Source organism: Scophthalmus maximus, chromosome 19, assembly GCF_022379125.1.
Source record: "Scophthalmus maximus strain ysfricsl-2021 chromosome 19, ASM2237912v1, whole genome shotgun sequence".
NCBI lineage: Eukaryota > Metazoa > Chordata > Actinopteri > Pleuronectiformes > Scophthalmidae > Scophthalmus > Scophthalmus maximus.
The window spans coordinates 16010469-16022743 of NC_061533.1; the positions used below are offsets into that span (position 1 = coordinate 16010469).

The 12275-nt window shown below is 44.0% G+C and overlaps 1 protein-coding gene and 1 non-coding gene across 3 annotated transcripts; one reads left to right on the plus strand and one right to left on the minus strand.

The window, feature by feature from the left end:
- The first annotated feature begins 156 nt into the window (after positions 1-156).
- On the plus strand, positions 157-10852 carry fam81b (family with sequence similarity 81 member B). Of its 2 annotated transcripts, none has more exons than XM_035640208.2 (9): positions 157-2389; positions 2610-2662; positions 3217-3427; positions 4348-4466; positions 5602-5731; positions 6670-6776; positions 7947-8082; positions 8610-8796; positions 9878-10852. In XM_035640208.2, the coding sequence occupies exons 2-9, from the start codon at positions 2619-2621 to the stop codon at positions 10006-10008; spliced, it is 1065 nt and encodes a 354-aa protein (XP_035496101.1). In that variant the 5' UTR covers positions 157-2389; positions 2610-2618; the 3' UTR covers positions 10009-10852. The 2 variants fall into 2 exon arrangements, with proteins under 2 accessions (XP_035496101.1, XP_035496103.1); XM_035640210.2 differs by having other exon boundaries at positions 3220-3427.
- Positions 10853-12197: 1345 nt separating this feature from the next.
- Positions 12198-12271, minus strand: trnai-aau. The gene has a single exon. It is a non-coding gene; the product is annotated as a tRNA-Ile (tRNA).
- Positions 12272-12275: the final 4 nt, after the last annotated feature.

Below are 12275 nucleotides of genomic sequence, written 5' to 3' on the forward strand. Positions count from 1 at the left end.
CGACCGCGTCACTTGACTGGATGCTCCGCGTCCTGGGGATTGCGTAACACACACCCCACATGTGCCTCGGGTCGTGCATGTTCCTGTTACGGTGGCGGGTTCCCCGTCGTCCCCATCTCAGTGACTCTCTGGACAGATTGACATTTACATCCAGGTGTTCTGCTCCAAAAAGGAGACCGGCCTGGGTGTTTCGAGACCTGACGTGGACTCTAAAAACCTTAGAGGTCTAAAATACTGGTTGTCTTTTGTATGTCTCTGCACTGTGGCCGTGCCTGAATATGTGCCCCCCCCCCCATCAAATAGGTCAGGCTTCGGTGAACGTCAGCACCCACACGCAGCACGTGGCAGGCAGCCTCTTCTCATTTTTAGCTGCTGCGAGGCTGCAATGTGTATTAAAAAGCTCACTGCATCCTCCCCTCTGGCACTTGTTTCAGTTGAGCCGCCCGCCTGGTTAAGACTGTACCCGCAACCGCCCAAACAAACACAACACGACCAGACATTCATTACAAGAGTGGAAACCTCTCTCCTTGTAACTCTGTGGCACACACTAGAGGTAACAGGAAGATGTTTCTCTGCAAAAGCGGCCTGACAAAACGTTTGACTTTGAGCAAGTAAATTACTGAAGGGAAGAATTTATATGACCGAATAGACATCGGCACTACTGGAGAGGGGTGAGGGGCCAGGGCCGAGCTCGCATGCGGCTTGTATGGACACTAGTTCAACACCGATATGACCTTGGCTTCACTTGTGGGAGTGATGGTGAAGGTGTGAGTGGCTCTGACGATGCCCTCTGCTGCAAACTCCTGGTGATTCATACTGTAGCAACACTGACTTTTAGCTACACAACTTCCGTAGCTTCATTTTTTTTTTTCCTGATATGAAAAGACACAGTAATCTGATGATCAAACATGGTTTGAGTTCCCAATAACAACATTTTTTTTGTCTTAGCTTGGGGTCACTTGACATCTCAACCATCCCACTAAATTAAACATTGAAATCACAACCAAGTGGACACTGGCAGCCACACGGTGAACTGCCCTGAACTCCTCTCCCAGCTAAGTAGATGTGAGCCTGTGAGCCAGACTCTTCCTTTCAGCTGCTAGTGCCGTTTCTATTGGGCTGTAGTGTAGAAAACTGATGAGTCTGCACTGAGCAGGCTTTCCTCTTAATGATGCTGGTCCAGTTGATAGACTAAATCCAGTGTTTGTGGCTGTGTGGCACACACACGCACGCACGCACGCACGCACGCACGCACGCACTGAAACATCTTCCACTCCAATCTTATTCCATTACGTGCCACTACCATAGCAACTTGACTCATGCCGCGTAAACCCACAAAACTTGACTTTCACTCCAGAGGTGGTTTCATTCTCTTCCCGATTCATTCAGTCGCCAGAAAAGCTGAATTTTCAACGAATAGCTGCCATGAAACATAATAAGAAAATTATTATTATGATTTTATGATATATTGTTTGCAGTGAAGCAACAGAAGAATGGGCTGCCTTTAATGATTTGCACAGTGTTCCCTAACCGTCCGTGGCCAATTAAAACAATCTGATATTCTGTTTTATGGTCTCAGTCTGTCCTGACAGTCTGGTGCCAGCACAGCTCCTCTTCGTACTGGACTAAGAGTAGGCGCAGTGAAATGATTTAAAGATAAAGAGCTTCACTGAAATAGCTTCAGAATGATGAGTCAAAGCCTTGACTTGCGTTTTTACCTCGAAATATTTCCAATGAGTCAGTCCAAGACTTAAAGCAATGGTTTTTACCTTCACGTGGGGAAAAAAAGCTTCTTAAAATCCTTAAACAGCAGGAATGAGCAGAATTTTCATCAGAAATGCCAGTGATGTGTAATCTGCGCTTTGGGTAACTGAAAAGCGCTTTATAAATTCAATATATTGTTATTATTATAATCTGTACTGTAATGAACCACATTCAACTGCATTTAAAGCTCCTCTAATATATTTTTTGTCTGACAAACAAGAACATTCAGGAGCGACTCGACTTTTGTTCTTCACAGACACAAGCATTAGAGCCTGAATGAATGGAAAATTTACACCATTTCTGACATTTTACATAAAGATTGGGTGAATTCCATTGAATACGCTTACAAATACAATATTACTTCGCAGTTACGCAGATTAAGCTGTTACCAACCTTTTCTCAGAGTTCAAGTTAAACAAATTTTCACACTGTGGTCAGCAGATATTTCCTGTTTGCTGAGTTAAGCTGCTCCACCACATGCATCATTCTCGCATTACCGTTGGACAAATTCGCACTGACAGGCAGGCACACCCCACTCGAAGAGACCACAGTTACCAAGTGACGTCACAACACAAACGTATGAACTGAAGCAAGAGCCAAGTGAAGACAAAAACCACACAGGCCTGTGAGTATAAAGAAAGAAAATAAGAAGCTCTTTATATATTGTTAATAAAAAAGCATGATACAGCTTGGGGCTTGTCACGCTTGGAGAAGAGTGTAAAGCTTTCTATTGATTTTAGTAATAAAAGGTGATAATGCATTTAACAGAGCAGTAAGGTTGCATTAGAGATACACTTGAGCAAACATGACTATATCTCACTAGTAATATATGTTTTTCTTTTCAGAGGAGAAGAATGTCATATGAGTCAAAGTTAAAGCCTCATCAGAATCAGATCAGGTAACATCCTTTACAGTACGCAATCACTGTATTTCATATATATGGTGTTCTGACTATCAAAACGTTATTAAATATAGACCGTATTGTCATAAACCACTTTACTTAGTTTCTGGGGTTACTAATTCAATTCTAATGCGTTTGACTTCCCCCTGCTGATGGGATGAGAATAAGGGTGGGAACCACAGGTGACCTTTCTAACACCACTGTGAATCACATTGATCAAATTAATCCTTAATCCACTGCAGCGACAGGCAGGGTGACACAGCAGCACGCATGGCGAGATGAAGTCATTGAGAGATCTGGTTTGAGGATGACCGGAGGGTATGAAAACCCATGCACATCATCTCATTCCCTCTATTATCCCTCTGGGTGGATGAATTCTTCATTGCATTAAACTGTTGATTGTTCTCTTTTAATGTTTTTTTCCTCAGTGTTTTTCTGTGCCTTGGTGCAAGAAAATGTTGACATGACTTTGCATGAGAACTTTGTGATCTGACTTTATTATGAATGTTATCACGCAAAGCCTGCTTTTTGTGTTTACTCATCTGATTAAGAAGGCCCGATGTGCTGGAGGGTGGTCTGGGCAGTCAGGAGAGGACACTGGCTGTGCTGCTGGAGCAGGCTTTCGCCATCAAAGAGGAGGTGGCGGCAGGCCTGCAGTCCACCAAGGGCTCTGTCCAGGTCGAGGCACTTTCCCGCAAGCTGCTGGAGAGTCACATACTGACCGTCACGCACATTGTCAAGCAGCTCAGTAGGGACATACAGGTATATGAAAATAAATTGGGTAGATTGTGAAGATAAGCAGACAAGGTGTTGTCTTATGCACAATCACTTAATGTGCTGTGGTTTCGCGAACTCCCAGCGTCATGGTGAATATGTAAAACCTTTTATACATTATAAGATAATGATGTATCTTTATTGATCTCCTGGGGGGGAAGTTCCAATTCGACAGTGTCAAGTGTAGCAGCACAAGGGGAAAATGCAATGAGAGATAGAATAAGATAACGGAAATCAAAGGTAAAGAAGATATAATAGAAATATTATAATCAATGACAACATACAATTATGCGGATGAATTTGTTTTGTCTTGTCTTGTCATTTTCTTACTGCATGTTATTGTAGCCACTCTCTTCACCTTGTCGCTTTTGATATGCAGCACGCACACACACAAACACACACGTGCACAAACGCGCGCGCACACGCACGCACGCGCACACGCACACACGCACGCACGCACGCACGCACGCTCATGCCCACAGACTCGCAGCTGATTTGATTACACCAGATAGAATGGTGCAGCGCCTGAGAAGCGCCTGACTGACTCTTCATCACTTTAGTCATTTTGTGTGTACAAGCAAAACCCTAATGAGCTACACAGTGTGTGCTTAAATAAATGCATGTTATGCAATAGCACCTTGAAAACAGGATGATAAGCCCGGGAGTTGTCTCTTTGATGTCAGCTTATTGCACACGTTCTAAACAATCCTTTGGAATCATCATTCATGCAAAGGTGGTGATGAAATTTCTGACAACAAAAAAACACTATGGTTCTGACGTCATTAAAGTGGGTGAACCGATGGGAATATATGATTAATTTATACACTAACTCATCTGTATTTTGTAGACAATTTTTGAAAGTATTTTCAAACACTGTATATCAGGTATGCTGTCTTTGTTCTGAGCAGGCACTACAGAGACAGATCGCGCTGCGGGACTCTGTGTCCTCTGGAACCACACTGGCTGTTCAGAGCTTAGACCAGAAAAACATGGCTGGCATTGGAGACCTGAGAGGAAGAGTAGCCAGGTACGCACACAAGTCCTGGGTCAAACATTGTCTGCAAACACTGAGGTACAATCGGCGATGGCTACAACAGAGACATGCGTGCCAAAGAAACATTTGGAGAGCTACTCCTGCGGAGGTGTGACCGCCTGCGACCTGTCTGGCACGCATGCACGCGCGCGCACAACTCATTTCATCCTCACCAGACTAAGTTTCTGGGTTTGATGAGCACGTTAGTTCATTATATCACGTCTGTGGAGATTAGCCCTGTTGAACTGGGCTGCTCTGCATAGCAGGACATGCGGTAGGATCAAGATGTGGGCTTATTTTATGGACTACTTATTCCACAACAGGCCTTTTCCCTCCTCCACGGCGTGTAAGAGGTCAGTGGTGAGAGGGGATACTGCCTATTACGTTACAAACAGCTGATTTATAGACCAATAAAAGGGAATAGAGAAACCCCACCCACTCAGTCTAATGACGTCCTGCGTGTTAGTCATAAATGATCAGGGCCAGAGGTTTGTGATGAACATCGGTTGGTCTGCGAAGCGGTTTGTTTTATTGTAGTGGACAACAGGGAAATAACCCAAATTGCACGCTGGACTTTTCAATAATTAGCTGTTGGTTTGACTGTTGAGCTCTACATTGTATTTTATCACAATAATTGATTTTTTTGATTGGGGTCATGTTTAGCCTGCGTTTATGTCAGCAATTCCTCAACAAATGCAAACATGTATCCAATGGAACAGCCAAATGTGTTTGTTCAGCATTCAAATGATCAGTTCTCACTGCTTGGGATTCACCAGAGCCTTCTTTTGGCTTCACATGAGCTCGCCTTGGAAAGTACTGATAAGGGCAGCTGTCTGATTTTTTATTTCTCTCCCCATCAATCGGCTCACCTCCCCGTCTTCACTCCTTTCTTTAACCCACACACACACACACACACACACACACACACACACACACACACACACACACACACACACACACACACACACACACACACACACACACACACACACACACACACACACACACACACACACACACACACACACACACACACACACACACACACACACACACACACACACACCCTACTATCCTCATTCAGTGGTGTCTCACCATCCCCTCTGTGCTTCCCCACCTATCACCTCAGGTGTGATGCCAGCATTGCCAAGCTGACCGCCGACACGAGCTCTGGGGATCGGCAGATGATTAGACTGCAGCGGGAGATGGAAGAGCTCAGATCGGCTGTGGGTGTGAAGCTGGGAGAGCTGGGAGTCACGGTGAGCGACGGCGTTGCTAACACTAGGTGTTTGGCAGAAGAGAGTTGAGGCAGCAGTTCAGCCGAAGACAGCATTCACATACAAAGCACATCAACACAAATGCCTAAAAGACATACAGTCTTTAAATTTAAATATCCCGACAACTATTCAATAGTTTGCTATCAATTTATTTTCCCATTTTCAGACATTCAGGGTCCTCAGAAGATGAACCTATTTAATGTGGCTATCCCGAATTTTCCTCTATTGCCACCAGCAAGTTTTGAAAGTGACATGTCTAGACAACTATTGATTTGTTATTTGCCATGAAATGTTGCATCTGGACATTGACTGTGCCCGGAGGAAGAACCCGCTCTACCTTTCTGAACACCCAACTTTTCATCTTCAGTGCCACCAGTAAGCCCTGGTTTTCACTTATCCTTTGAAATGTCTCAGATGGGGATTACATTCATCTAAGTGCTGCTTGCATGAGAACAATTATAATCTGATAATACACAGGGGATGGGGTTTTTATTTGTTTGTCCTAGAGAAGGATGACTGGCTGTTTTTGCAGGTGATTTGGAGGTCAGATCTGCTGAGTGACAATAGCCTAAATAAGTAAACTCCCAAACGATGGAAATGAGAGTGAATTAAATTCAAACGGGGATGACCAGGTCACGCCAAAAGAGCTTTTACTGTTTGTGGCACAATGTGGTAAATCATTGTGACGGCAGTACTTTGGCTGTGGAGCAGTGGTCAAGCATGTACAGTACAATAAGGATAATTGAAAACGCAGAGAAAGTGGGTCACTGCTGTTTTGTTCTGACTGGCCGCGGGAGTGTTGCAGTGGTTTGATCGGCTCGACTCGGCGGGTTCTGCGAAGGTTAGAGGTTAGTTCACGGCACCACAAGATGCTCCCCCGTCACATAACAGCATTTGCTTGCATGTTTTTCTTTACAAAGCTTCATCGTGACCTAAGAAGACTGGAGGCCTCATTGACAGAGCTTTCCCAGAGCCAAGGGAGCTCCATGTCTGATCTGCATAGACAAGTTAAACTACTAGAAGACAAGTAAGGCCATTAATAGACCCACAATCCACACTTGGATTACGTGTTATAGCACTAAGGAATTCATTTTTCTCATTGTACCTTTCATTCTCTTTCAATGTAACGACCTGAGTGCAAAGAGTGTTTCTGTACGTTGACAGCAACACGATTGGCTGTAGTCAGGAGCAAGTGGCAACACACCTTGACGTCCCCCATTGGTTTGTGAACTGCCGCTTTAAAGCCTCGAGTTTAGCATTTTTGGCAGCGCAATCTTATTTCTTTTTAAACAGAAGTAACCATATTTGGAGGAGCCGGGGTGGGGCTGACTGACACTGCATGTCCCCCTACACCCATTGGATGATACTATCTGTCAAACATGAACATTATGCTGTATTGAAGAAGACCTAAAAATCGTAATTGAGAACATAAACTCCACAGGAAGATGTTAACTGAAGTTATATATAATCGAGTGAGATGTGGAGTCATTTTCTCATAGACCTTCTACAGAAACTGACCTGCAAGAGTCGCACACTCTGCTGGTCTTTCCAGAGAATACCGGTGTCGGGCACTTCCACATTGGCTTCACTTTCCAGACCCGGAGTCTACGTCCAAATTTAAATACAGTCTATGGAGCAAAAACAAACAGTGAGGACAGTTAAAATAGCTTACGACAGATACTGTAGTTAACATATTACTTTGTATCAGAGCGACAAAATCTTATCTAGTGGTGCTAATGATTTGTGGAGACACACATACTGATTTTCTTTTAATTCCATACTTTCGCCTGACTTGAATTTCTTGACGACTGTTTTGTATTCAATTGATGCTCACTTCTAATTAATATTGACATATTATCAATTATGGATTTAGGATTTTTTCATTCTGTTTTCAGATCAACGACATTCTACTCAATGCAAGTTGTTTATTAGACGAGGGGTGCCAACCAAGTATAGGTTATGGGAAAAAAAAATTCTGTTGCCAGGCATCGATTAGTGCCATTGCCAATTATTAGATCCTCAGGTCACCATACTGTAGTCAGTCTTTATGCATTCTAAGACATTTATAATCCATTATCCTCCTCTAAAAATGTCTAGCTTGAAAATATATATATATGTGTGTATATATATATATGACTGTATTTTCAAAGTAAAGCCTACTGCATCTCCCCACTTTCTCTTCCTGATATGTGTGTAGGATGTCAGGTGGGCTGAAGGAAGCCAAGGAGCAGACAGATTCACTGAGATGTTGGACAGACCACCAGCTCTACAGCTCTCACCAGACACTTGCCCAGAGCAACCGGCAGCTCCGCTCACAACTACAAGACAAAATGGTAGCACCCATAGTTTATGTAGAATATGGTGTATCTATGCAATTTTGCTTCCTCTTCCTTACTGGTTTCAGATTCTTTTTAATGGCTCCACCTGGAAGAAACAAGTGTTTGGTTTGTGGTGTTCAAATATGCATGGTTCAGTCACACCTTTTTAAACTGCGACCTACAGTCTATGACTGCGACTCAGCAGTAAAAGTACTTCACTTTGAAAAATGCTCACCAAGTGGAACTGATGCTGAAAAAGCAGCAGAGGGGGTTTTGCATTGGTAAATTGTTCAAGGTGGCACATGAATGAACATTTCTTGGAATCGATATATCTTTATCAAATTAACCATACGAGACACGTATTGTACATTCCACACATACCAAAGAGGCTGCAAGTATTACCTGTGGTTACAGTAATATTTCAAAAGTTACACGATTCAGAATTTGTAAAGGTCAAATGTTAATGAGTACTGCCTTTAAATCGGGTTTAAAAGAACAATCAGAACTCGTCACTAATGTCAGGCATGTATGTTTGTGTTCAGTTAGAGGCAGAGTCTAGATTAGCTGCCCAGCTCCGTGCTCTGGAGGCCCGTGCGGAGCGGGACCGGGCCGACCGGAGTCAGGCGGATCAGCTGAAACGCTCGGAAACCAAACTCAGCAAGAGAATGAGCTCGCTGGAGAGCAGCCTTCATCGGGAGCTGCAGCTGCTCAAACAGGAATACGACAAAGGTGGGCGATCACTGTCGGTGTACTTGCTGTCATCAGTTAGCAAACGCACACGCATATACTACACTCACCGTATACGTCAAGGAAAAAAATGCACACGCAAAAATGCTTCACCGATGAGTCGGAAAGAGAGAGACGGTGGAGCAAAGGGACTGTTCCCAATTTCCCCTAAGCTGAGTGACCTGACAACTTGATGCATGTGGTTAATTTTCTCTTGCCCACAAATGAGATTCTCACTAATCCAGTTACTCACAATGGTCAGTGACTTGGTGATGGCGCCTTAAATTACACTGTAAGTGAGCAACTGCACTCTTGAATGTAGATGTTGACAGTAACAGCAGCTCAGCTGATGATTCACTACACAACCTTACTCAAAATCTAAAGTGGCTTTGTGTATTTAACTTTGATTATTTCAAGAAGCAACAGAGCTATGGATCCAGCCCAGTGGTGGATTAAATGGCTTCTTGTTGCCTAAAAATCTCTTGACGGGCCATGATCAAATTTTTTTTTTTGGAAATACATGTATTGCCCGATATGGCCTGCAACAGACTCATGCCAATGTTGCACTCTCAATAACTGTTATACTGTACACGAATGTCTAAATATATAATCAGATTTTCAAGATGGCTGATCTAAGACTTACATGGGACACAGAATAAAATACCACCAACAACATACAAATGGTATCTGGTTTTTAAAGGCAAATGCGTCTTTTTAACCTGACGAAATTGGATGGATGTGATCTACAGGTACTTCATATAGTGACCCTCAAAAACAAACAAGCCATAGGACAAGCCATAGGACAAGCCACAGGAACACACACACACACACACACACACACACACACACACACACACACACACACACACACACACACACACACACACACACACACACACACACACACACACACACACACACACACACACACACACACACACACACACACACACACACACAGCTGAACTCTGCAACAAGCTGCTGTCAACTTCCATCCCCATCGCACTGCTGTGTGTCAATTGGAAGTTCAATTCCATCTCCAATGCATTACCTCTGCTAATCGCATCATACCTCTTTTGGACAGGGTTCCGGTCTGTGCATGACGCCATTGAGTCCCTCAGGCAGATAGGTGACATCAAATCTCGTCTCGACAAGGAGAAGCTGCAGCAGGACACCCGGCACCTCGGCAGCAAGGTGGCAGTGACTTGTGACTGAAGAGGAGCTCCTTTTACTGTCAGGCAGTGCCCATGCTGAGGCAACAGAGCCACTCGCTTCAAAACCCAAAGGCTCGCCCATGGATGACATTGTTGTTTCCCTCACTACATTCATTCCCACCTTATTTCATTGCTACGCTGATGACATACAGCTCTACATAACCCTACAGCGACCCTATGGTATCGGAATCCTCACTGTCATCGTCATCATCATCATCATCACTGAGCTCCTGCCTTGAGGCGTGGATGACAGAAAACTTCCTCCAGCTTAATAGTTCCAAAACTGAAGCTATTTTAGTTGGCAAGACCTCCTTCTATCACCTCAGGAACATTGCCTAATGAGGATACCCGTCCTTCACTCACTCCACTGGCTCGCTGTCTCATTCAGGATTGAATACAAAATCTTACTCGCCCATCAGTGCATCCATGGCAATGCCCCTCCCTACCTCAAAGATCTACTCTCACCACAAACCTCCTCACCCAACCTCCGCTCTGGAAACAAAAGCTTCACCCTTCACCCATCCAGGACCAGGCACCGTACCATAGGGGATCGAGCCTTCTGCTCAGCACCTCCTCGTCAGCGGAATTCCCTCCCAGACCACCTGAGTGCTCCACAAAGCACACTCATTTTTTTTCTTTTTTTTTTATCTTGTTTTTACTCTGTAGCACTTTGCTATTTGCTTTTAGAAATGAAAAGTGCTTTATAAATAAAATGTATTATTAGTAGTAGTAGTAGTATTCTGTGAGCCCACGGCCATTTAGACAGACGATCTTGCGAGTTTAAGTTGAATCCCTTTTGTGAAAAATGCATAATCACCAGTGTCAATAAAGTGCAGCTTTGTGCAATCAAAGAAACATGATTGTTTACCTTTGTCAGCTGGTGCACGTGGTGGGACATTTGGTGGGACACATGGTGGGCAGCCGGAGAGCATGATGTTTCCGTCAGCAGGTGTCAGGGGCCAAAAGAAATGAGAGTGAATATTGAACATAAGTGTGCCAGGTAGCCAGACACACGACTCCAGGTGAATAACAAGGGCCTCGTGCAAGACCATGTTTATATTCTTCTCCGAAATTCCTCTTGAGTTCGTACGAACAGGCCACGTGGGATTCACAAAACTCTGCCATCTTCCGAAAAATGTGTAAATCACGCGCGTAAACAAGATGAACGTCACCTGATCGTATATGAGCGAGCGTGCCCGCGGGTCGCAAATTAGCATAATCAACGCCCCCTTATTACCATATATGGTTTCGCTTCCTGTGTCGTGTCAGGAAGCGAAACCATCCACGATAAGGGCTTTAGGGATTAAAATGAAGAAGTTAACGAGATCGGAGATTGGAGTTCTGATTTCAGGGAATCTTTAAATGAAAGTCTATATTTTAGCGGTGTCAGCAGAAATAAAGAGGAAATGTAACCGGAGGATGTTGCACATGTTTCATCTGATGCTGGATCAGTTCACCTTCGTTCATTGCAATATTATACAACATGCAGCATGTTATAATTATCTAACGTGTCTTCTCTGGTGTGTGGATTAACCTGCCTTCACAACAACAACAACTGCAGCAGCGCTTTTACTACGGCACGAGTGCGCATATGACGCCTGTCGTATGACGGACGCTCCTGTCTCGTCTGCAGGTTGACTATCGATGTCACCCGCTAATTTGAGAGGATTTCAGGCAAATGATGTGAAAATAGTTTGCATGGCGTTTGGTTGACAATAAGAAACCGACATCTCAAGACAACAACTCCGTGCGCAACATGCACATGCCAACTGCCAAAGATGTGCGCTCCATTGGCCATTGCGCAACAGGTACATGAATACACGTAGAATTATATTATAATCCGAATTGCTGAATGAAACAGGGTAATGCTAATGTGATATATATATTTATATATTTTACATGTAATGTAATACTATGCATAATCGCATCAAAGTGATGATAAAACAACTCGGTTTGATTAACTAAATCACTCATACGCACGAATTAAGAACAAATCTGTTCGTGTACGAACGGTTCTTGCATGAGAACCCCAAATGCTCCCGTGCACGCACTGCTGGGTGTGTAATTTCACCATATTAACGAGAAGTTGGTGATGGCTCCATAACATGTGTCTGCTGTCCTCAAGTCTCTGTCTGACCACACACCACCTGCCGTGTTCAGTTAGTACAATCTCTGTCCCGAAAACTTCAGTGGCCCGTACGGGGATCGAACCCGCGACCTTGGCGTTATTAGCACCACGCTCTAACCAACTGAGCTAACCGGCCATAT